This window comes from Electrophorus electricus, chromosome 4 (assembly GCF_041902795.1).
Source record: "Electrophorus electricus isolate QZ-2024a chromosome 4, ASM4190279v1, whole genome shotgun sequence".
Classification (NCBI taxonomy): Eukaryota; Metazoa; Chordata; class Actinopteri; order Gymnotiformes; family Gymnotidae; genus Electrophorus; species Electrophorus electricus.
The window spans coordinates 28,712,484-28,736,914 of NC_137500.1; the positions used below are offsets into that span (position 1 = coordinate 28,712,484).

At 46.0% G+C, this 24,431-nt stretch overlaps 1 protein-coding gene across 22 annotated transcripts in view; it reads left to right on the plus strand.

Moving 5' to 3' along the window:
- tns1b (tensin 1b) overlaps positions 1-24,431 on the plus strand; it is a 164,685-nt gene that overhangs the window by 54,262 nt on the left and 85,992 nt on the right. For 18 of the 22 annotated variants that reach the window (XM_081713112.1, XM_081713115.1, XM_081713102.1 and 15 more), the window contains 2 exons: positions 9,508-9,622; positions 19,148-19,185. The exons of 3 other annotated variants lie outside the window; for them this stretch is intronic. In XM_081713112.1, coding sequence (XP_081569238.1) covers positions 9,508-9,622; positions 19,148-19,185 — 153 coding nt within the window. Of the gene's footprint in view, positions 1-9,330; positions 9,343-9,507; positions 9,623-19,147; positions 19,186-24,431 lie in introns of those variants that run through there. One more of the 22 variants, XM_081713123.1, reaches the window with a different exon arrangement.

The window sequence follows — 24,431 nt, forward strand, 5'->3', positions numbered from 1 at the left end:
ACTGGAAACACCTGCCATCTATTAGTTCACATAAAGCAAATTTCACCTAAATTAGCTGGTAATGGGGAGTGGGGGTATGGGATATACAGGGTGGCTGAGATGGAGGTGATGAAGATCGAGGTGATGAAGAAGCCTTGCTTCTCAAGGTTGTGTATTAGTGTTGTCTGGGCATTAGGGGTGGAGATATGGACCAGGGCTGGCGCTTTAAAGATGTGAAGGGAGATCATGGGAATTCTGTAGATGGGGGCAGTAGGTGGTCCATGGAGTACTGGTGCCTCATAAACACATATATCGTAATAAGTCTTCTGCCTAGCTTTCCTTGCCTGAGTGCTGATAACCTAAATGTTTAGACAATGACGAGTCTCCAGCCTGTTTGGATTGGGCCAGCTAATGAGAGTCAGATGGAGGGTGGACCATTTCCTTTAGACTTCATGTTTGGCTTTTGTTTAAAATGCAGAAGGAATGGTGAACGTTTGATGGGGGCTAAGTGCCATTCTCAGGAGCAGAAGGTGCCAGTGCATTTCCTAGCTTTAGTGGGGGAAGAGGCTGCTTGTAAAACCTGTACAGGATTGGTTTGCCTGTATTTGCACATGAGCACTTCATACGTATCTGCAGTGTACTGTTATTTTCTAGTCTTTTTTCGAGGAAGGTTATTGTTCATGCCATGCTCTATGAGAAAGGATCTTTCATAAAGAGATGAATCTCATCTATAGTGACTGATGGTTGGAGGGGCAGCTTCTAATGCAGCCTCAGGGAGCACTGAGGAAGATCCATATCAAAACAAACAGCATTATAGCATAGTATTGCGCGCGCACACACACACACACACACACACACACACACACACACACACACTAAGATTAAAATTTATTCTCTTTCGGTCTCAATTTTGTATTCCTATATTAATTTTTTAATCTCTCAAAAGTTTTATTCTTGATTTCTGACCTCCAAAGAGTACTTCTCTTCAACTTTCAATACATTCAAGTCATAACTATTTAATGTGGTGTAGTACCTTGTTTAGTGTTGGAGTCTAAAAACAAACAAGCACATTTTTTTTTAGCACGTTTGAATAGTGCCAGGTGGTGTGCCTGAATCTTTCTTTCACAATCTCTTTCACTGCATCATTTTATTCAGTTCCCAAATCAATTGATTATCACCCCTGAGTGTCCCCTAATAGCCTCCCCTCCCCTGGGGTGAGTTAACCCCCACTTCTGGGCTCAGAGCCACAGATCTCATTTCAGAAACTTCATGTGGGGGCTTCCTCCCCATTAGAGGGAGAAACAGAGAGACAGAGATAGATAGAAAGAGAGTGAGAAAAAGAAGGAGGGAAAGGAGAGAAAGAAGGAGAAAAGAGGTCAGGCATCCTCAGTGTCTCTGAGTGGATGTGGGGTCAGAGAGGGTGGAAAGAGAGGAATGGTGGGGTCAGAGGTCAGTTGCCCCTGCTGGGTAATGTTTTGTCCGTGGAAGAATAGCAGTCTTGTGAAAGAGAACAGAGCAGATGAAGGGGGTTGTTTTTCAAGAGAGGCCAGACCTTCTCAGGCCAGACTGGGGTACAGCAAGTTGGGGGGGTTGAGATACTTTGTGTTTAGACTATGTGTGGGTCAGGACTGGAGGTAGACAGCCTGAGGGGGTCCTGCACCCCTCCACCGCCCATGTAACGTGCCCCATTCCAGGAGATGGATCGAAGGAGGAAGGCTGTCGGACAGCTACAATATGGGACACCATGTGTGGAGTGCACCACATTGCTAATCGATGGAGCAAGAGAGGGAGAGAAATGCAGGGGAATGGAGAAAAGGAGGGAGAGGGAGAGGGAGAGAAAGAGAGAGAGAGAGAGAGAGTTAACAGTCAATGAGAAAGAGAGACAGAGCTCTAAAACTGATGGTGAGCACTGCTGGCATAATTCGTGTCTACTGTAAGTGGGAGCAGAATGAGTGGCTAACCTGCTCAAAGCTGTACCAGCACTGACCCAAACCACCCTGTCTTTAGGCACAACATTCATTTTTAAGTAAAGCACATAGGAAGAATGCCTTGAATCCTAATTTTACAGTTCGTCAGTGTGCTCACCTCTGTAAAGTTACTGATTAGTGGTAATACAGAAATCCCAGATTTCCTCGAAATCTTAACAGAGGCCACCATAACAACTGTCCCGTTTTATGTCATTATCTATTGTGTGTGACAACATGGAACTGAACCCTCTCATGGGCCATTAGGTCAGATCCATCTAGTACCTTAAGCATTTCTCTTTAAAATACGTACTTTTTACAAGCTGTGAATAGGCCTTAGATATCAACCATATATATGTATTCTGTATGTGTGTATATGTATTTCGGTATGGCTGTGATACGTTTAGTAGAGTTCACTTAAATGTGTATTTTCACTTAATTGAGTAATTAGTGAGTAAATAAAACACATACAGGACAGGATGTATATTCTGTGTGTGTGTGTGTGTGTGTGTGTGTGTGTGTGTGTGTGTGTGTGTGTGTGTGTGTGTGTGTATGTGCTTTGAAGGTTAAGATTTATGAGGGATTTAGGAAAGCATGCTTTTGTGAACTAAGAAAGAGAGAGAGAGAGAAAGAGAGAGAGAGAGAGAGAGAGAGAGAGAGAGAGAGAAACCGGGCCTAGTTTTCCCAAAGCATTACGGTGTTAACATCATCATCATTCACACATACACATTTCCTTCACTCACAAAAATATGCTAGCCCAAATCCCACATAAATCAGAAACACCCAAAATGCCCTTACAGAGTGTATGTAAGGGAATTTTGGGTGTTTCTCTCTCTCTCTCTCTCTCTCTCTCTCTCTCTCTCTCTCTCTCTCTCTCTGTCTGTCTCACTCTATCTCTCTCTTTCTGTCTCTTTCTCTCTCTCTCTCTCCTTTCTGTTCCTTCTTCTGTCTTTCCTTTCTCTCTCTAGGCAGAAGGAAAACAGTTTTACTAGATGACTTTATGCAGCAGGAATGTGTGAGAGAGTTGGGGCAGCAGGTCTGCTGTTGCTGTGAGCTGTTCTGCCGTTGGGTGCTCAGCAGCCTACAAGAGGTGCCACTCCTGGACGGCTTTTGCACAGTCCCACTCAGTCCTCCAGTTGTTTCGCAGTACAGACAGTACTGGTGTACACCTAGTAGTAGTTTTTTTTTCACCTTCCCTTGTTTTGTCCATAATTCCTTTCATAACATACCGCCTCCCTTTAGGTGGTTTGAGATTTGATGCCTGATGATAGATGATAGATGTTTCTGACAGCTGCTGCTTGTACACGACACATGCAGATGTGCATATTCCCAGCCCTAATCCCTCCTCTCTCTGTGTATGAGGATGCTTTCCTCCTCTCTGTATGAGTGGATGCTCTCCTCCTCTCTGTGTGTGAGTGGATGCTCTCCTCCTCTCTGTGTGAGTGGATGCTTTCCTCCTCTCTGTGTGAGTGGATGCTCTCCTCCTCTCTGTGTGAGTGGATGCTCTCCTCCTCTCTCTGTGTGAGTGGATGCTCTCCTCCTCTCTGTGTGAGTGGATGCTCTCCTCTCTCTGTGTGAGTGGATGCTTTCCGTCTCTCTGTGTGAGTGGATGCTCTCCTCCTCTCTGTGTGAGTGGATGCTCTCCTCTTCTCTGTATGAGTGGATGCTTTCCTCCTCTCTGTGTGAGTGGATGCGCTCCTCCTCTACGTGTGTGAGTGGATGCTCTCCTCCTCTCTGTGTGAGTGGATGCTCTCCTCTTCTCTGTATGAGTGGATGCTTTCCTCCTCTCTGTGTGAGTGGATGCGCTCCTCCTCTATGTGTGTGAGTGGATGCTCTCCTCCTCTCTGTGTGAGTGGATGCTCTCCTCCTCTATGTGTGTGAGTGGATGCTCTCCTCCTCTCTGTGTGAGTGGATGCTCTCCTCCTCTATGTGTGTGAGTGGATGCTCTCCTCCTCTATGTGTGTGAGTGGATGCTCTCCTCCTCTATGTGTGTGAGTGGATGCTCTCCTCCTCTCTGTGTGAGTGGATGCTCTCCTCCTCTCTGTGTGAGTGGCTCCGCTACAGCTCTCCTTGTGAGTTAGTGCTGCCTCTGTCACTGACCCCCCAACCCCTTGGTTGTGTGTGTGTTTGAGTGCTCCTCTTGGCTTTATGCCCAGTCTGTGTCTCCTTGCACTACATGGACAGTTCAAATGGAGAAATACTGTTCCAGAAGAGAGGAGCCCTCACCTTGAGTGTGGGTGTGGATATGCAGGTGAACAGTGTATGTGTAGGTGTGGATGTTTTATGTGAGTAGTGTATGTGTGGGTGTGGATGTTTTGTGTGACTGTGTGTGTGTGTGTGTGTGTGTGTGTGTGTGTGTGTGTGTGAGAGAGAGAGAGAGAACTGACATTTTAGGTTTTCATTAGCTAAATGTAAGTCAGGCAGGTATATTTGACATAAACATGCCTTACTGCAGTTACATCTCTGCTGGTGTTGCTGAATGTGTCTTCACTAATGTGTTGCTTAATAAACCTGACCAACTACTACATTTATACCACACGTGCAACACATTTGAACGCAGTGTTCTATCAATCCACTAAGTTTCTTTACTTCAGAAGAACTCCAAAATGGTGTCCAAAATGGTGCCTTTCTCTCTCTCTCTCTCTCTCTCTCTCTCTCTCTCTCTCTCTCTCTCTCTTCTCTCTCTCTCTCTCTCTCTCTCTCTCTCTCTCTCTCTCTCTCTCTCTCTCACACACACACACACACACACACACACACACACACACACACACACACATGCACGCTGTCTCGCTGTTTCACTTTCTCACTCATGCTCACTCACTCACTCCTATACAAATTTTATACCTACTGTTCAATGTTAGGAATAATCTACACACCATTTAGTTACTCTTAACATGTCACTTAAAGTTTTTCCTTTAGATTTAATCAAGGTATTTTTTAGGATGTCAGTATGTTACTAAGTCATTATTCCCTAATATTGCCTGAATGGGAGTGTGATTCTATATCCTTCCATCTGACTTGGTAGCCAGAGTTACCAGAGAGGCTTAGAGGTCTGGACTGGGCTGTGTAATAATTATCTTTCAAATTAGGTAAACTGCAGAGTTGTATATCTTATCTTTGGTTTTGCAGAGCTCTAAATCTTATCCTTGCCATATATACACCTAGAGCTGATTTTATCCTGTTCTAAATCCAGGTTTGGAGATATTTTAGTTGCAAGTGCCTGAAACAAGGAAAGGAATCTTGGCAATACATTCACGATTATAGATTCGATACCTTTGAATATCAACTTTCACAGCCATAATAAAAGGTCCAAACTTAATATCTGACAATTTAAAAAGGTCTTTAGGTAGATTACTTCCAAAATATTTGAATGAGTCATGATCCTATCTAAGGTGATATTTATGTCTTATGTTTTTTGGAGGTTTATAATTGAAAGTCAAAATCTGCACATTTTCTGCACATTTAACTTGTATCCTGAAAATCCATCTATAGTTCCACTGTTTTCATTAATTCCATAATAGAGTTAGAGGGCTTGCTCAAAAATAATAAGTCAATACAGACCTTTCACAGACGTACGTTCTCCAGACATCCTGTCCCCATACACCACAGCCTTCTCGGCACAAGCTCCTGGAGATGGAGCTTCACCAGGCCACGGAGGTCTCGGGTGGGGTTGCGTCCGGGGCTCTCCCCACCCCACTTTGCACCCCTTCTGGGGTGAGCGGCTTTGTGCGGCTGCATGCTCAGGAAGACTGAAAGGGCCACAGCACCATTCCCAGGGGCTTAGCGTCTCAGCGTGGGGCTGTGTACACATTCCTCTGGGCTGTGGGGGGCCGTTGGGCACCCCGTTTCTGGGGCTTGGCCTTTGTGCCAGTCTTGGGGTACGAGGAAGGCCATTTCAATGGCTGGCGGCACTCCGAGCTGAATGGAGCTTCCTAATGAGACTGTGTAGACTTGGGCATTAGCCAAACCTGGCCTTCCTGCAGTGCATCCTGCATGTACCTTTCAACAGCCACACACTAAATGGAGAAGAAGGTCTACATTGTCATAATCAGAAACACATTACTGGTGCAGCAGGCTAGCTGCATTTGTTGGTTGATAGGTTTACATACATACATGAGGATGAACAAAGGCCTGATCTGTGACAGCCAGTGCTCGAGCAGGTGATGTTTTGCATGGTTCCTGCAATGGTAATTAAAACCCATTCTAAAGCAGGTCCTCAAGATCTGTGTGCGAGTGTGTCTTACCTCCAGTACTGAAATCTATTGCTAGACCTGAGACTGTAGGCCCTGCACAGTGAGCTTGCCAGCCCATGGCATGCGGTAGGAAATCGTTTGTGTGGGGGCTGTTCTTTCTTGTTTTGTTCCTCTCCGGGTCTCCTCTCCTCCTCCTCTCTGCCCTCTCTCAGAGCTTGGCCTGTTGTACTTGTGTGAATGGGGGAACACAAGGGCTCTGTTTTTCAGGGGCCCCTGTCTTTCTGACAGGAGACGCAGACGCCTGTCACTCTGCACAACAGACTAAGCAGTATGGATTGAGACATTTCACGGTCTTCTCCTTCTCTATTTCTCTCTCTTTCTCTTTCTTTTTTCTTCTACTAACTTGCTTAGTATTCCTTTTTTTTTGCGTACAAAACACATACCAAACAGAAAAGAAAGTCTACTTATTGTGTGCTTATACGTGCTTACTGTGGGAAAAGGAGTGGGTGTATGTTTTTATGGCAACAATATTATTCAAGGCTTATGGCATCATGGTAGTGTTCTGTCTTTGCAGGAACGTCCCTAAGTTAGAGAACCTCTGTTTTATTTTCATAACCAGTCTCCAAAACCTAAAGTATGGTGTACGTTCAGTCGGGACCTTGAAGACCAGCATTCCCACAGCAGCTGCGTAAAGTGCCTGGTTAGATAGCCTGTGGGTAGGCAGCGGTGCTTTTCATCAGCAGAGCACGATTAAATGTGTTCCAGACTTGGCCCCTGGGCTGGGAATTCACCTTTGCCTCAACAATTTACGCAACACATGCCAACCTTTCTCTGTGGCCTCTACACGCGCTCCCCTCAGGTTATTTATGTTTCATGCTGCCGAAACCAAATCCCATAATGCATCATTGTGGTAATCAGACATAGTGTGAGGAGTGTATCCAGCCTGGCATCTGGATGCATGCTGGCAGGGTTTCTCAGAGTGTGGGTGTGCATGTATGCGTAGCGTCCCTGGTTGGAGACCTGATGGAGCTCTGCTAGGAAGGTGGGTGGCCATGGAAACACTGTCTGGTCTGTTCTCATGCTTTGGCCTACAGCAGCGAGTGCTGCTGTGATGTCAGCCTTCACTGATGCCACTTGTTATGTTCGTTTGTATATGCACCCTGCCAGATTGCATATGCTAGTGTATACCGCAGATACCGATGTTTTTCTAGACTGCGTTCCCATTTCTAGACTGTGTTCCCAACAGCAAATAGACAACAGACGTAAACAGACATGCGCACACACACACACACACACACACACACATGGGTAGGGCAGTTGACAGGGGCACAGATTCATGCATATGCTATTGTATACTGCTGGTGTCCATTTCTACCCTTTGCTCCCAACAGCAAATAGACCTACATGTACATTTGTACACATGCAAACACAAACACAAACACAGGGGCAGAGCCTGGGGAGCCAGGTTCACTGTTGCCTCTGTAAGATGTCAAAGTTACACACAAGACTGTGTGTATGGAAAGGAGTAAAAAGGAGTCTCCCACCTCTCAGTGTTCATGCATGTGAGCATGACTATGGGCTGGACTCTGGTCAGATCCAGAACCAGAGACACCCTGCTCCTCAAACCCATGATTACACCCATTAATCTAGATCGTGTACTTACACTGGGCTATGGGGTAATGTTACACATGCACGCAGACATTAGTTCATAGGATCTCGGTTTCTGCTGAAGTGTTTTAGGTCTGCGTACGGCCAGATTCTCAGCCCTGCTGCTCTGGGTATTCCACAGTCTGTGATGAGCTAGTGATTAGCTGTCAAAATGTGATTTATCTGGGCATTATCCCAGCATGCATTGCGGCACTGTCTGTGAAACCCCCTGTCCTCTCATGGCACTTGCATGGGCTGTCTGCATGTCAAAACCCTGTCTAACTCTGCTTCTCTAACTTGAGCCTGAAGGAATGATGTGGAGATGACATAATCCTGGTCAGTAAGTATTGGGGACAAGTGTCCTACCAGGCCCCTGCAGTGCTTGATTCTTTGGACCCCTTCTTAGGGTAGCCATGGAGATTTGATGATGACTAGTGATGAGGAACCGAAGGCCACTGATTGTTGTGATCGTGACTGCTGAGATAAAGATGTTTATGAGGACAATAGGAATTTAGACCCTCAGTAGACCCTGGCAGAACAGGGGGCTGGCAGAGGTCTTGTGCAGGGTTGTGACTTTGTTTTCTTCAGTTTAAAAAGGCCATTCCCAGACGTTTCTTAGTTCGCTGCACTTCTGTGTTAAATTTACTTTGGTTTCTTTCAGAAGAAGTCAAGCTTGCTTGTTTATGTTTGCTTGGTGTACCCTCTGTAGTGTCAGCCTGATTCCATGACCGTATTTCAGTGTTCTTGTGTCCTCTGTGTCAGATAGTGGAGTAGTTTGAAAGCAGACATTTTCTGCATGAGGCCAAAGTCAAAATGGAAAGCAGCTGAGCAAATACTTGGCAGAAGTGATGTCGCTAGCTCTGAGTCACCACAGACGTTGGTCATGGGTGCTGTAGGATAACTGAGCACAAAGGGGAAACATAATCCACATTTTCCAACATTGACACTAAACAAATATGAAGTCCCCCCCAACAAAAAATAGCTGATTGCAGTTAGGAAGGAAAAATAGTTGCAACATGAGACATGATTATAGAGGCAAAAAAGACATAAACCTCAGGAAGTCTATTGAGTTTATATAACATGCAAATATTTGGTGGGGGGCTTCATATTTAATTGGTGTCAAGTGGTGTCAGTTTTTCTGATGAGACATACCTGAATACCTGTGCCAAATAATGACCTCTTCCAGGAACAGTGTGAACTGTGAGCAAGACTCCTTACTGCTGTGATCACATCTAATGTTTTCTGTCTATTTCACACACCAAGGTCAAGAGCAGTTTGGTTTCTCAGCTGTTGAGTCACATGTTGAGATTGCTGAGTCACAAAACATGGGTTGGTCTATTAAGATTTGAACTATTAGTAGGATTCACAGGTGCCCTGCTGTAGGTGTGCAAACTCTCGCTATCCTTCCTCAGGCGAAACCATGGTCAATCAGGTATTGTCATCAGGGATTCTGGTGCTCCTGGAATGAGCTGGAAATCACTGTCCCTGAACTGCTTTCAGGAATTTGCTGTAGTCATGTTGAGTGATGAGCGGGAATTCTTTTGGAGCCTCTACTGACTGTAAGGAACGTAGTTGTGTTAGATCTAACATGTTAAGCAAAAAGATGTTCATGTACCTAATTATTTATGCATTTTTATTTATCACTCAAAATTTTCAAGCAAGACTTGCACTAAAAGTAAATAAACTTAAGTTGGTATAATTCTGCTTTGTTGTTTTCTCTGCAGCCTGAGGAGTTAGAGGCCGTCCACTCCCACACCTTCCGTGCGAAGACGTTTAAGAAGAGCAAACACTGTGGTGTGTGCAAGCAGCCACTCAGCACGGAGGGCCTAATCTGCAGAGGTCAGTCCTACATGAGTGCTGGAGATGTGTGTGTGTGTGTGTGTGTGTGCGCGTGTGTGTGTGCGCGTGTGTGTCTGTGTGTGTTTGTGTGTGTGTGCATGTGTGTCTATGTTTGTGTCTGTGTGTGTGTGTGTGTGTATGTGTCTGTGTGTGTGTGTGTGTGTGTGTGTATCGAGGAGTTGGGTTAGCTGGTGAAGGGAGAGCATGGAGGCCGGGGAGGGGTGTGTGGGTGTGTGTGTGTGTGTGTTTGTGTGTGTCTGTGTGTGTGTGTCTGTGTGTGTGTGCATGTGTGTGTGTGTGTGTGTGTGTGTGTGTGTGTGTGTGTGTGTGTGTGGAGGAGTCTCCTCTGGTCAGTCTGGTCATTAACTTGTATCCAAGGCTTAGAGGGAGGTGTTAAGGTGGAGGTGTGAGATGAGGGGGTGGCAGGCCTCCAAGAGGAGCAGGAGAAAGCTGTCTGGTGGTGTGGGCTATGACACCTTCCATTAGCCATGTTTTTACCACTAGGACTTAGAACATGACTTGCATGTTACTTGGAAAGTTGTTTTTTTTTTTAGAAAGTCTTGTTTCTCAAACAGTAAAGAGTATGTGGGTTGTTTCAGGGCCCTATGAAGTCTACTGCTTCAATATCAAATTATTGCATGCTTAACAGACCCCCATCAGACCCCCCAGCAAGTTTTACATCAACATCAAAGCATTTTAATCTGCGAGAGCAAATGTCTTTGTGATTATTCGTCCCCTGAATTATGGCCCAAGAGGCAATAATCGGCTCATAGGTCTGGGCCATTTGGCTGTGAGTTGTGAAAGTGAAAATGTGGCTATTATGGAATTATATCTGGCTTTGTTATACTCCACCCATTCCACCGGGATGGAGGTAAAGGGAGAATTGGAAACATGTTCATCATCAGAGAGACCTAAGAAAAAGCATAGGCCTCTGGGTGAATACAGATTTATACTCTCATAGAGAGATGCAGGATGACTGTTACAGACATATGTTCAGTATGTTTTTCCAATCACACACACACACACACACACACACACACACACACACACACACACACACACACACACTACAAACATATGTGCAAATCTGGCTGTGAAGTCATGATCGAAAAGTACTAGGACACACACACCCACACACACACACATACACAGTCACTGGAAACGTCTGGCAAGCCTGATATGGGCTATGTGGGTCCTGTGTGGGTGTTTGGCCTAGCACTGACTGGTGTGCCCTTCGCCTTGCTGGGCCTGGCATGAGCTGCCTCCATTACCTATGGCCTCAGCCAGCAGTGCCTCAGCCTCTGTTTCCGTGTTGGCCATCTCCGGAGGCCTGCATGGAAACACGCTGCAGATAAAATCAAGCAGAAGGCCACAGAGGTCCCTGCAAGAACTGCTACCTCGCAAGTAACAAAATGAGACATCGGCGTCCGTGGGCCAGCTGCTTTCACACTGACTGTTATCCCTGTACCTGCATGCCACAGCTATTTAATCTGCTGTTGTGAAAGGCTTGGCTGTGCCAAGAGAAACTCGCCGTTGTTGTGGAACAGATGAGTAACGCGAGTCCCTGTGCCAAGTACTGTGAAAACAGCAGGGCAGGGAGAGACCCATAGAGCGTAGGGAGCAGCCGTCACCTTCAGACAAACGCCCCCACCATGAGCGTAGGTCTGGAGCCAGGGCATGCAGTTATCGGAGTGCTGAACACGTCCTTATCGTCACCCCCCACACACCTCCACATTTGGGAACAAGTGAGCAGGCCTGCAGGCGTGTGTCACGTGCTTCGCCCTCTATGTCTCTGCGTCCTGTATGGGCAGCTGGGAAGCTGCATGGCCTCGAAGACAAGTGGCTGCAGGGTGGTTGCTAAGAGTGCACTTATGATCAGTAACAATTTTTCTTTTCTTAGCAGGATAAAAATACAGAATGTAGCTCACTTTATAGATTCTATAATTCAGGATGTCTTAACAGGGTTTAGTGTGCTTCCAGGTACAATGCAATAATCAGGTCACGGATAAGCACAGTGGCTGATGAGTTCTGTGCAGCACACAGGCCAGTGCGCGCCAGCATTTAAGCATTTTCATTAGCGGCATTTATCTTAATTGCATGTCAGTGCACTAACTGTGTAGAAGGTACTGATTTCCCTCCAGTGCCAGCAAATCTGTCACTGCCACGTGTCTCTGGGGGAGACGGCTAGTCGGTGTGGCACTTACTGCACCAAAGCTAGATAGCACTGGCTGCATCGGTCCCTCAGAGCGATCTTCCCAAGCTCTGCTCTAAATGGGAGGCAGCTGCTCTCATGGTTCAATATCCTCCCTTGCCTAACCTCAGTCAATCACAGCCCCCATGCAGGACAGCTTCATCACGAGGTTTTCTAATGACCCCCACATCTCCCCGCCTGTGGTGTCTGGTGTGCTGTGGGAGATTGTGAGGATGGGGAACAGGTTAAAGGCCCCCGTGGGACGTGCTTTTGGCCTGGAGGGACGTTAGGAACAGCACTCTCTTTGATTAACAGGTTAGGCTTCAGCTCCGACCTCTAGACGTGAGCTCCTTCATGTGCTTGCTGTTGTGAATCTGACAAGATTTACAACTAGGCACAATTAGAATTACAAGACTCGATTACAAGACTGAAGGTTGCTCTCATTTATGTTTAGAAAATGTTCAGCAGCTAATTTTCATTTGGAGTTGAAGTATGGGATTTAAATATTGTTTTTCTATGTTGACCTCATGAACGTGGAATTTTGATAGGCATGCTGAGGCAGCTATTTAGGTAAATCAGTGTTTTTCCAGGTTAGCTCATCTTTTTTAATCTTATTTTTAAAATCCTTTTAAAAAATCTTTGAATTGTTTTCCATTGTAGTAAACTCTGCTTGATTAGATTTGCGCTTGTGCTTAGTGCCATGGTCCTCACCAAACCACCAGTCATATCACTTAAATACCAGCAGCGTTGCTACATCTGAGAGGCAACCACAAGACTGGAGGAAGATTTGTAGAAGGTCCCAGGAACAAACAGGTCACACTGAGTCTTGAACTATTCCATTCAGCATTTTAGATTTGTTCTGCTCTTTAAATTCACTGGATTTATTTCATTTGCACTGACTGTTGTACATACGTGAAACATATATATGATTGCACGTTGTGACAAGATTAATAAGGCCTGACAGCTGTTTGAAACTTTATGTTTGGGTGAAGCAGCCAAGTACTTGGTGTGCCATTTAAAATTAGCCAGAGAGCGATACTCTAAATAAAACCCATAGATAGATAGATAACACTGAGAATGTGTGTACGAGAGAGAGAGAGAAACAGAAAGAGGACAGGTATAAGCTTCTAGGATATGGAGCAGCATCAGAAATAACACTTCATGCCATACTTCCTCTGCTGTCACCACGGTAGTGAGTGGCTTTACTCCACTGACCTCTCTCTGTGACCAGTAAAAGCTGAAGCACGCCCTAGCTTCATGTCTAGCATGTGCTGCAAGCTCATAAGCACATGCAGTCCTTCGCCTGGTCTGGAGTGGGCTTAAACCCCGCCCCCCGCCCCCCCAATATAGGCACACTGCGAAGAAGCCCATGACTCGATGTTAGAGCCAGGCTCTGTCTGGATTAACTTGATTCATGAGACAAGCCCTCTTTAAGGAGAGCACAAAGTGAACAAAAGGCGATGGTTCTCAATGTTGGGAGGGCCTAGTACTTAGGAAAGCTGGACAGGCAGCTGAAGTTGTCTGTGCCTGGGTGTAGCAGTGTGAGAATGGAGAAATTCCTCGACAGATTGGCTTGAACAAACAATTGCTAACTGTAATATAGGAAAAGGTGAAGCTATTTGATGAAGATGCTTTTTCCATGGCCTCATACATGTTCTTCAGTTAAATGGCAGTTGTCTCATCTTGCCTCTTGCACACTGTGCTGGTCGGAACACTTGTTAATCTGAAACTTTGTTTACAAACATTCCAATGTCACATGTGCTAGCCTTTCCACCACCTACGTGTCCTCTGTGCTGTTGCCAGGATGTGTTGCCATGTTCCATCACAATTGCTGGATGACAGGGTTTGGGCGGACCCCGGCAGACCCCGGCCTCTGAGGGAGGTGGGGCATGGTTCTGTTATTATAGCAGTGTTTTTGCAGACAGGACACAACACCGCTGCTGGACGTCCTGTCACACCCAGCCGTCTGGAACATGAGCTCACGGGTTTGATATCATTCTGTAGGAGGCTTTCGTGGGCCTCCTTCTCTGTATGGTTCACTGTCATGGCGTGCAGCACACACAAACCCACACATAAACCTGAGCTGCTCAAACCCTCTGACTCATGTGGAGATGAACTGAGATGGAAGCTGTGCGTATAAATAACCTAACCTGTGGGATCGTTGGCGTCTCTGGCCACTGTATGTTTTCCCTTATTCAGTAAGAAATTCGAACGTGCTGTTCGGTCACCTTTTGCAGGCTGGAACCAGATATGAGTCATCCCTAGGAAGAATGGTGGCATGGTGCAGGTGTGTGTGTCCACACACATGTACGTACATGCCAAAGAGGCACACGTGGGCATGCACACATGCACAAGTGTTCAGCAATCACATTACCATTAGTCATTCTGCATAAAACAAAAACACTTTCAGTTTCTTTATTTAACCTCTCACACACACACACACACACACACACACACACACACACACACACACACAGACACATTATGCAACATAAAGTCCTTTTTCCTTAGCTCGTTAGAGTGTACCAGAGTAGCTGCAGCTCTCCACGTATTGCATTAGTGAAATGAGAAGAGGGGATTGATGTTGCTGGCTACGGAGTCCCACTGCTGACAGATAGGCCCTGCTCAGACTTTAACGTCATTACCTTAATCAGCTAAACGAAGTCACTGTCAGCGCACTTCCCATTTATTCCATTAGTAACAACAGCACTCCTCCTTCTTAGGCCGCTTTTAGCTTATGAAGTATGTTATTATTATTTTGGCAAGATATGGGTATTATTGCACTATATTGCACTGCATTAAATTTTTGTAATTTTCTTAGGTATACTGTAAGATTTCCAGCTGTATGTAAAGTGAAAAGGATGGATTTGAATTAGCCGGTTAAGGATGTCACAATTTCAGAAATAAAGATTTGAGTAACACTGCCACCTTGTGGAAATGTGCACAGTTTCTTGACTAACCTTTGCAAGTTAATATATTCATATCTGTGTGTCTATGTTTTTTACCTGAATCTTTCAGACTGACTGAATAGTCATATGTTGCCTGTTGTTTTAGAGAACTGAGCCCATTTCATGGTATTTAAGAAGGTGGGAAAATCTTCCCTAATGCATCTCATAGCATTAAGGTACCTTCAGGTACCTCAGCCATAAAAAACTCAAGCTCTTTATTTCCATGGCCAGGCTTCAGTTCTGGTATGTCAAGTTTCAGGATAATGCTGACCATGGCACTGCATAATCCAAGACAGTACTGACCATGGCACTGCACAGTGTTGGACAGTGCTAATCACCGCACACGCACACACACACACACACACACACACACACACACACTAACACACACACACACACACACACACACACACACACACACACACACACACACACACACACGCACGTATAGGGGAGGGAGTTAAAATCAGGGCAAAATCATTACAGACTGGATAACGTATTAAAAACCTTTATACCCAGTAAATAGAGAAAGCTTGTGATTTTTCCCTTAAATCACTTTTTTTCTCATTTCACATAATAAATGCTGAGATATGCTGTGATATGATGAGATATGCTGTGATATGCTGAGATATGCTGTGATATGCTGTGAAGTGCTGTGATGTGTGTGCACAGCTGTTTCGGCACTTACGGTGGTGATTTACATGCCCCTCGCGGGGTCTTTTGACTGCAGCTCTCTGGAAGCCTCAGAATTCGTGCATTATTGCTGTGGAATTAGAACGAGGCGCTCTGAATTGAACCGTACTCCACTAGCTAAATCCACACCAGATGAGTATCAGACAAAAGGCATTGTGAGAGTCTGCACAGGATATTACAGCTTGCCTTGTTACTGTGAGGAAAAGATTCCTCTTCCTGGACACAGATAACAGAGATTTGCTTCTCTTGCTTTGCACCTGTGTTATCACCAAAAATGAGAAACAGGCATTTGCAGAAAAGGAGCTGGAAAGCCCTGGCAGAGCTGGATATGATGAACAGAGTGTTAAACAGGAGTCATTTCAAAGCATATCTAGCCACACAGTTTTTTCTTTATATATATATATATATATATAAAATGAAAACGTGTGGGAAGGTAATAAAGATTTTGACAAATCTCATGTATCTGTATTCATATAGGAACAGATGAAAGGTCATTGCTTGTGTCTGAAATGACCACTGTGTCCAGCATGTGTGAAGTGAAGCTGGGCCTTCGTACGCTGATCCCGGCTGTTTAGAATGCTCTAAGGGCACCCAGTAAACACCCGGCGGCCCGGCGGCCCGGCGGCACTGTTTGCTGTGGCATGCTTGTGGTTTGGAGCACTGGGGCTGCTCAGTCAGATCGCACTGCTGCTGATGCAGAGCTTACCAAGGCTCTAAAGTTTGGTTTGGCGCCGCGATATGCAGAAGACACTGTGCATGTGTGGGAATATGCTGTGTGGCGCGCTGCGTGGCGCGCTCTGTGTGTGCGGCGCTTGACAGCCTTACGCTGCATGAAAGGTAATTTGAGAGGAAATCCCAGTCCGGCTCTGAGACTGCTCTCTGTCCCAAGCCCTGCCCGGCCCAGCCCTTTGGGACTGCTGGTCATTCCCAACGTTCTGCTCGGGAAATGCCTGCCCACCCTTCCCCTTTAGGAACATTCTTCAGCCTCTGAATCAGATATGACGCGGCCCTCTGTTTGCGACTCCCCACTCCTGCTCTCCTTAATTTCTTTCTCACTCTATCCATCGTTCTTTCCTTTGCTCTCTTCCCTGTTCCTGCTCTGCTGTGTTTATCCAACAAAGACCTGGACTTCTGGACTTCCTAACAAGGCAACAGGCTGACAACAAGCTCAGCAGTGCATTTTCACACCCAATATGGAAGTCGTGCTCTTTTGCCCCATGTGCAAGGATCTCCTGGAGGGGTGTGTGTGTGTGTGTGTGTGTGTGTGTGTGTGTGTGTGTGTGTGTGTGTGTGTGTGTGTGTGTGTGAGCGTGTGGGTGTGTATGTGGTGAAACTGTATCACGGCTATGTGCTGGGCTGTGCAGGGTAGCATTCAAGAAATTAAACAAAGTTTTTTCACAATGTGTAACAACAGAAAAATGAAGTTGTGATTAAGGGTTGAGTCTCTGATGTAACATGATGTGCTTTTTCCTTTAATAGTTCAGCTCATCACGTCCAGATCTTGAGCTTCTTTTGGCCTTACCCACGTTGCATCATAGTGACTGACAGAGTGCGTGAGGCATTCAAGCCATGAAGTCATAGCAAGACTAGCAAGCTGTGGAAGTGCTTCAGACGCGAGAACAACAGCTGCATGCCTTAGCGAATGTGTGTGATGCTGACGCACTCCCACCTACCCTGCATCTAATTCTCCCGTATAATAATCCGTTGAATATGACCTGAAAGACGGGACATCTCCCAAGGGATGAGAGTTTCCTCCTTCAGGACGTCTGTAATTACAAATGACTGAAGGCTGCAGTCGGAATAGCTGAAAGGTTTGGTATTTTATAGTACTTGTCAGACATTATCTTCAGCTGTCATGAAAAAAACGTTTAGTATAGAGAACTGTCCCTTTAGGTTTCTTTTTTATTTAGTTCTATATTTATATTTTCATTTCATATTTTTAACTAAGAGATGGTGGTCGGTAAAAGATGACAGATGTCATCCATTAGGCCAATATATTTATTTTTGTTTTATTTTCAGTTTGCAGAGATTTTCTCTTAATCTTTTTCCTTTAATAATACAAATTTCACTTTCATTTTAGCTCACTCACTCTCTCTCTCTCTCTATATATAATGTGTGTATGTGTATACATACACACACACACACACACACACACACACACACACACACACACACACACACACATACACACACACACACACAATAATACACATAATAAAAATATATGAAAGAAAATAAGTTGCATACATTTATATATTTATTGAGGTTCTCATGTCCCTTCAAATGGCTTGGACATATAACACAGTTTCCTCAACTTTACATTACTGTTTTTTTTTTGCTTCACACAGGCCTGGTTTACTTGATCAAGAGGTTTAAACACCTTACCAACCCACTCACACCACATCCACACACACACAAACACACCACTGCCCATATCCTCACTCACACATTGACCGTAGGATGGAAGGCTTAATCAGACAGGTGTTAGCTCGCTGCACAGGCTCACGTCAGTCACATTCACAAACAAACAAAACAATCACATGATAAACAATATGTCCTGCAAAGCCAAAAGGCGTGCATGCCCCATGCCAGAACGTTGTTTGCCCTCTGATCTAATCCTGAAGGCACAGCAGTTGTGGCCAAAGAGACATTCCTGTCTTTTCTTTCTACAATCTAGTAAATATTGTACTCATTTAAAGATATCTCATCCAAGGCAAGTAGGAGGGTTGATATACAGGTCCAGAGCTCTTCTCTTTTGCTTCAGGGTCACGTATCCTGAGGGATGACAGTTCATGATACACTGGAAAGGTGCTCTCCTCGATTAACGCTCATTTGCGGTATGGGTGTGAAAAAAGAAGAAAGAGAGCGAGGGAGAGAGAATGGGGAGGGTGGAGGGATGTTAGAGGTGTGGGGTCTGTGTGTGTGTAGTTCCCTGCAAAACGGTGCTTTTGCTGCTAACCCCACCCTCCCAGGCATCTGGTTGTAGGAACCCAATGGGAGGGGCTTTGCAAAGCATTTCACCATCTTGGCAAAGGAAGTCCAGGCTCCTGTGTAGGGCCTCTGTTCGTCAAGGTGATCCTCTTCCAGGAGCTCAGCTATAGGGAACAGTATGTGGTCTTTGTGTGTGTGGGGAGCCAGGGTGTGTCCTTAGCTGCACTACCTCTCTGAGGGCTGGAGTATCTCAGACTCTGCGTGTATCACCCTCCATTCAGCTGGAGCCACAGTACTGGAAGTTTGCATGCGAACTGTGGAATTGAAAAAAAAAACTAGATTGTAGATGTGATATTCTTGTAGGACACTCTCAAATATGAATAAGATTGCATGGATCTAGGAAGGTGATCCCAGTTCAGCATTTTTTTAAGACAAGATTCTCAATATGTACTGGATGCCTGCATAACCAAAGGCCTGTGTGTGCCTGTGGGCCCTAAACCTTCAGTCAGCTCGGCACAGAACAACACTGTGGTGCTAATAACAAAACCATCAGTGAGAGAACAGTAAACATGTTGTGGTGTCCGGAATGGACTCTCTGTGAACACATCCTGCCAGTTTATCAGATGTCTCATTTCATTGTGCACGAAACCGTTCTTGGACTGATTGTTTGTAAATATAACATTCACATGCTTATGAAGACATTTAACTGGAAGTTTCTGTTTCTCCTTGTCCCCCTTCTCTCACTGTCTCTCTCTTTCATAGTGTGCCGGTTAACATGCCACAAAAAATGTGAGGTCAAGGTAAGAGAAACATTAATTCATTACGTACTAATATGTCATGAAAGCACTTTCTCTTTTTTGTATATTTGCATGAGCAGAGTTTTATTGTCTTAAGGTAAGTTCATATGAGACTGAGATGAGTTAAAATTGAGATTTCCCTAAGCCTTTGATTTTTGATATTGCACCCTTGAAAACAACCCTAAAATGGTTATGGGCTATGTTACTTTGTTAGTCTAAGGGTCATTTTTCTCTCAAAACCAAACAACTCATATCTTAAAGGAAATTTCTGCCTTGATAACGAGGACAAGCCCTTTGGCAAGAGCAGGGATATTGCCATGCTCTGGCCGTCTGAAGAATCGCGAAGCAGCCGCGCGCCCTCCCAGTACATGTTTGCCTTGGCCAGCCCTTTTCATGTTCCAGATTAGCCTCTCCAGAAACATGTCTCTGCCATGCTTCCTCTGCATGGAAGTGCCGTGCTGTTGCTGGGGAGGGCGGTACAGGGTGTAGGACACTGGGAATGACAGTGTGGGGCAGGGGGCTGAAGTGCTTTTCATGGGGAGGACAGGGTGGAGTGGAGCAATGAAGGGACTGTTGGAGGGATGAATGGACAGAGAGGTGCACTCCGCCCTGCTCTACACTCTTCCGTCAGTCAGCCCCATCTGGCACACAATATTGTGGAAAGTGTGTGCATACATGCAATGTGTTTGTGTGTGTGTGTGTGTGTGTGAGCATGAGCATGAGCTTGCATCCCATGAGCATGCATGTAGCCACACCAATCCCTGCTGCCAAAATAGCACTTCAGTAGGTGGGCTGATTTAGCCATTGCCCTTGGTCAAGCCTAACACACCCCAACACACCATGCGCAGAACTATAACAGGAGAAAAGGAAAGATCAGATGAAGTACATGAGAGTGAATAGGAGGAAGTTATGCTGGGCTGAGGATTAGAGCAAAGAGGGGAAGTTCCTCCGCCCATATGGTCAGGGCTACTGGCTTTTGGAAGCCTCTTGTTTCAGTCGTTGAGTATGAATGGTGAGGCAGAGGTGTCGCGATGAAGCCCCGCGGATTAAACTGCACTTAATGCCTGAACATCCCCAAGTTCACGTTAGAGCTATAGAATAGTGTCCCTTGCCAAAACCCTGGAAGAATCTCTGGCTCCTCTAGCACAAAAATATGAGTTGCTTGTTCATGCATGATAACAGCAACCCTGTGTGCTATCATTGGCCAAAAGCTAGTTCTCACTCTCTTCCTCAAAATAATTGCTGAAGAATTCGTTTTAACCATTCATCCTTCTTTTCAGTTTGATTCATACATGATCTTTCATTTCTGGAATTCAAGTTTTTGTTCTAAGTCAACTGAAGACTTTTCACACTGACTTGCTATGGTATAAATCTCTGCCTCCATATTTAGATACGTTGCGCACTTGGCCCTTGTCTAGCCCCTGCCACTAAAAACAACTGCACAGACCATTTGAGCGAGGCAGTCAGAGCTGGTCACTAGCACTGGGCCCCTGGCAGACGGAGAGAAAAGCTGAAAAAAGCAGCACCTGATCACAGATATGACTTCATCAAGTGTCCTACGCCTAAGATAGAAACAAATATTAACGTTTGTTTAACAAGAAAAGATAACACTTGAAGGTCAACAAATCTTTGGCCTTGCTTCTTCCTCGTACTCATACTTCTGACTGTGAAAACATCTTGGACATTCTCACACACTGTTTACACCCTGCTACCGCCCCCCAAAACACACACACGTACACACACACGCACATACATACACACACACACACACACACACACACACACACACACACACACATGCACTTTCATGTGTTCTTTTCTGTTACTTTGAAAAAGGAGAGGAGGCTTATGCATGGGGAGAGTGGCGATATGAATCTTCACAGTCTCCTGCAAAGGTAATGAGGTCCATAATGAGGTTTCTCAACACTGGCACTGTAGGAACAAGATGAGAAGATAGGACCAGGTTTAGGCAGCGCCTCAGGCATACAGCCTCATTCCCATGTAGATATTAGACTGAAATTTGGTTTGTACCTAAACTTTGAATTAAACCACCTTTTCAACCAGTTGATACTTGGAAGAACGTGGAAGTTGCCTTCCCAACCAAGTGTGTTGATGACATTTTATAGATCCAGGTATAAACCATTTTGTCATAAACTGAACAATCTTGTGTTAAAACTTCCTGGACAAATTCAGTACCCCCCCCACAGTCATACTACAGTGCAGGTCACTCAGCTCTCGGTAGGAAGCCAGACGTCTGCATCTCAAATGCACCTCTACAGGGCACTCAGGGCCTCTGTCTGAACACTCTCGCCTCTCCTTTCTATTCAGCTTCCCTATGACAGACGAAAGCTTAGACCGCCATCACAAGAGGTGGGGGGTACTACACACTACAGTGCACTACGGTGCGGTTCATGGCCGTTTCGTGGCCGGTTCATTGGTTGAGTATGTGAGATTGGGCTTGATTTGAATTCCAAAAGCTGGGAAATGAAGTGTCTCTTGGTGTTTGTAAAGCAAAGGTAAGATGGGTTGTGTGGGGCTAAATTATTCATTAGTCTCACAACTCCTTTGTGAGCCCGACAGCCACAGGATGAGAGATTTGGATCTAGTGGGGAAAGTGCTGGAAGGCAGTGTTGGGGAGCAAACGCGAGTAAGTCAGAGTAGTCCATAACCTTGCCAGGAATAGATTTGTCTCAATTAAAATGTGGTCAAAAACATCCATTCAGAGGTGATAGCAACAACTGCAGTGTATGGAATGTCACGAATGTCCCTTGCCTCTGAAAGACTAATCTGAATTGTTGCTATAATTTGCTGAGTTGTACAGATACAGAGTATGAGAGGCAGTCCTCTGTCTTTCTGCGGAGGAGCTGTTACACATTTCCCTTCTGCTTTATGTCAGAAGCTCAGTCATTACTCTCTGATGCATATGAATCATTATTCCTTATTAGGTCCTACATGGTGCCTATGCCTAGGCAGCTTTGTTTGGCTCTGCAGCTATAGTACGTGCTCTCTAGCTCATGGGAAGTGCTTGTATAGCTCCTCCCATCTGCTCCAAACACTTCCACATGATTTAAACATGTGGCCAAAATATGGCTTAAAGGAAGAGTTTGGTCAAAATACGCCAATGATTACTGAACAGTAAAAAAACAACAAAAAACTTTGTTAACTTATTAGCCTGTCAGAGCTGATTCTGGTCAAATTGTTCAACATGAAGAGTTGATCAGAGTGTCTGTGTGGGATGAGATTTGAGCTATGGTTGTATGATCAATGTAAGCCATTGCTGTGTTAAGAGAAGCTCCATAACTATTGATCAGGACACATGTCATAATAGGCCCTATGAGTACATGAATGCATCAGAATTGCTGCCAATTGTTTCTGTCCCAGAAAGAACAAGGGGGAAAGTTTCCCTACATTCAACAGTATCTGTTTTTGCAGTAGTTATATTTTTTCAATTGTTGTTTGCCCTGGCACACAGCAACGAATATGTTTTTCAACCGTGTCCAACCCCACTTCCTTAGCGCCATGCTGCCGTCGCTGAGCCTCCCACCATTGCCGAGAGACTTACGACCCCTTGTCGTTTATTATTTTTTGCCTGCTGGAGGAGCTGTGCTTTGCCCCCTTCCCGTCCTGCCCGAGATGCCGGACGCTGCGGGGAACCGCTCCTCTCACCAGCTGCCTCCTGAACTCGGCAGTGCAGAAGCACAGAGCCTGGCTTCCCTCCCGAGGCTTTGAAGAGAGAGCAGCTGTCGTGTTCGTGCTGTCCCGCTACTCTTGGGAGACAACCGCGGGCCAGACAAAGGTGACTCCAAGTCCAAGAACGCCACCCGTATTGCCAAGTGGAACACGGGCCGTGCGCGTTTGCAGGGGAGCTGGATGAGGACTTTGGCTGGATTCTGAGGACCCAGCCAGGGGTGGGATGGTGTGAGTCACCCCTGCCTAGTCCTGTCCTCTATCTCCTCAGCCGTGACACCCACATGTGGGTGCTGTGAGCTCGGTAGATGTGCACGCGTGCAGGGATGTGTGTGCTTAACGCAGCTGGCCTCCGTCTGCTGCCAATGCAGTCTAGTGAAGTTGAGCGGAATGGCTGGCAGGGCTGGTGCCATGCCTCTATTCTCTCACTGAGATGCGTTATGTTTAGAAAGCAAATACAAGCAACCGGCATCTACATTCACAAGTTACAGCCTTTGATACCTCACAAGGAACAGCAAACTGATGGCAGTGCTGTTGCCTGTTATTGCCGAGTTAGGATGGTCCCTTGTCTGTCATGTAGCCAGGTCTCTCCCTCTCCCTCTCTCTCCCTCTCTCTCTCTCTCTCCCTCTCTCTCTCTCTCGCTCTCGCTCTCTCTCCCTCTCTCTCTCCCCCTTTCTCTCTCTCTCTCTCTCGCTCTCTCTCTCCCTCTCTCTCTCTCTCTCCCTCTCTCTCTCTCTCTCGCTCTCGCTCTCTCTCCCCCTCTCTCTCCCCCTTTCTCTCTCTCTCTCTCGCTCTCTCTCTCCCTCTCTCTCTCTCTCTCCCTCGCTCTCTCTCTCTCTCTCGCTCTCTCTCTCTCCCTCTCTCTCTCTCTCTCTCCCTCTCTCCCTCTCTCGCTCTCTCTCTCTCTCTCTCTCTCTCTCTCTCTCTCTCCCTCTCTCTCTCTCTCTCTCCCTCGCTCTCTCTCTCTCTCTCTCTCTCTCTCGCTCTCTCGCTGTCTCTCCCTCTCTCTCTCTCTCTCCCTCTCTCTCTCTCTCGCTCTCGCTCTCTCTCCCTCTCTCTCTCCCCCTTTCTCTCTCTCTCTCTCTCTCGCTCTCTCTCTCCCTCTCTCTCTCTCTCTCGCTCTCTCTCTCCCTCTCTCTCTCTCTCTCTCTCTCTCTCTCTCTCACACACACACACACACACACACACACACACAGACACGAGTAGGTGAGTAGATTGGAAGGAGGGGAGAAAGGCATTATGGAACTCAAACCAGGGCGCGAGCATGGCCGCTGTTCCACATTTTTGCCCTCCTTTGGCTGGAACCAAACACCCCCCTCTCTCGCCTCCTCTCCGCTGGCACGGGAACGGTGGGTAGGCATTGCTTCGTCTTCTTTAGAGCCCGCGTGTTTTGGCTGGGCCCAGACAGCCTCTCAGACGGCACACACTTTCCTTTCTCATGGCCGCTCCCATTCTCACCTGGAGAGCAAGACCAGTTGATTAATCTATTCGGGGCTCCTTAGTACGCCCACCTTGTGTGGGTTCATGTTTTGTTGTTGCCAGGAAGCTGTCACAGATGTGA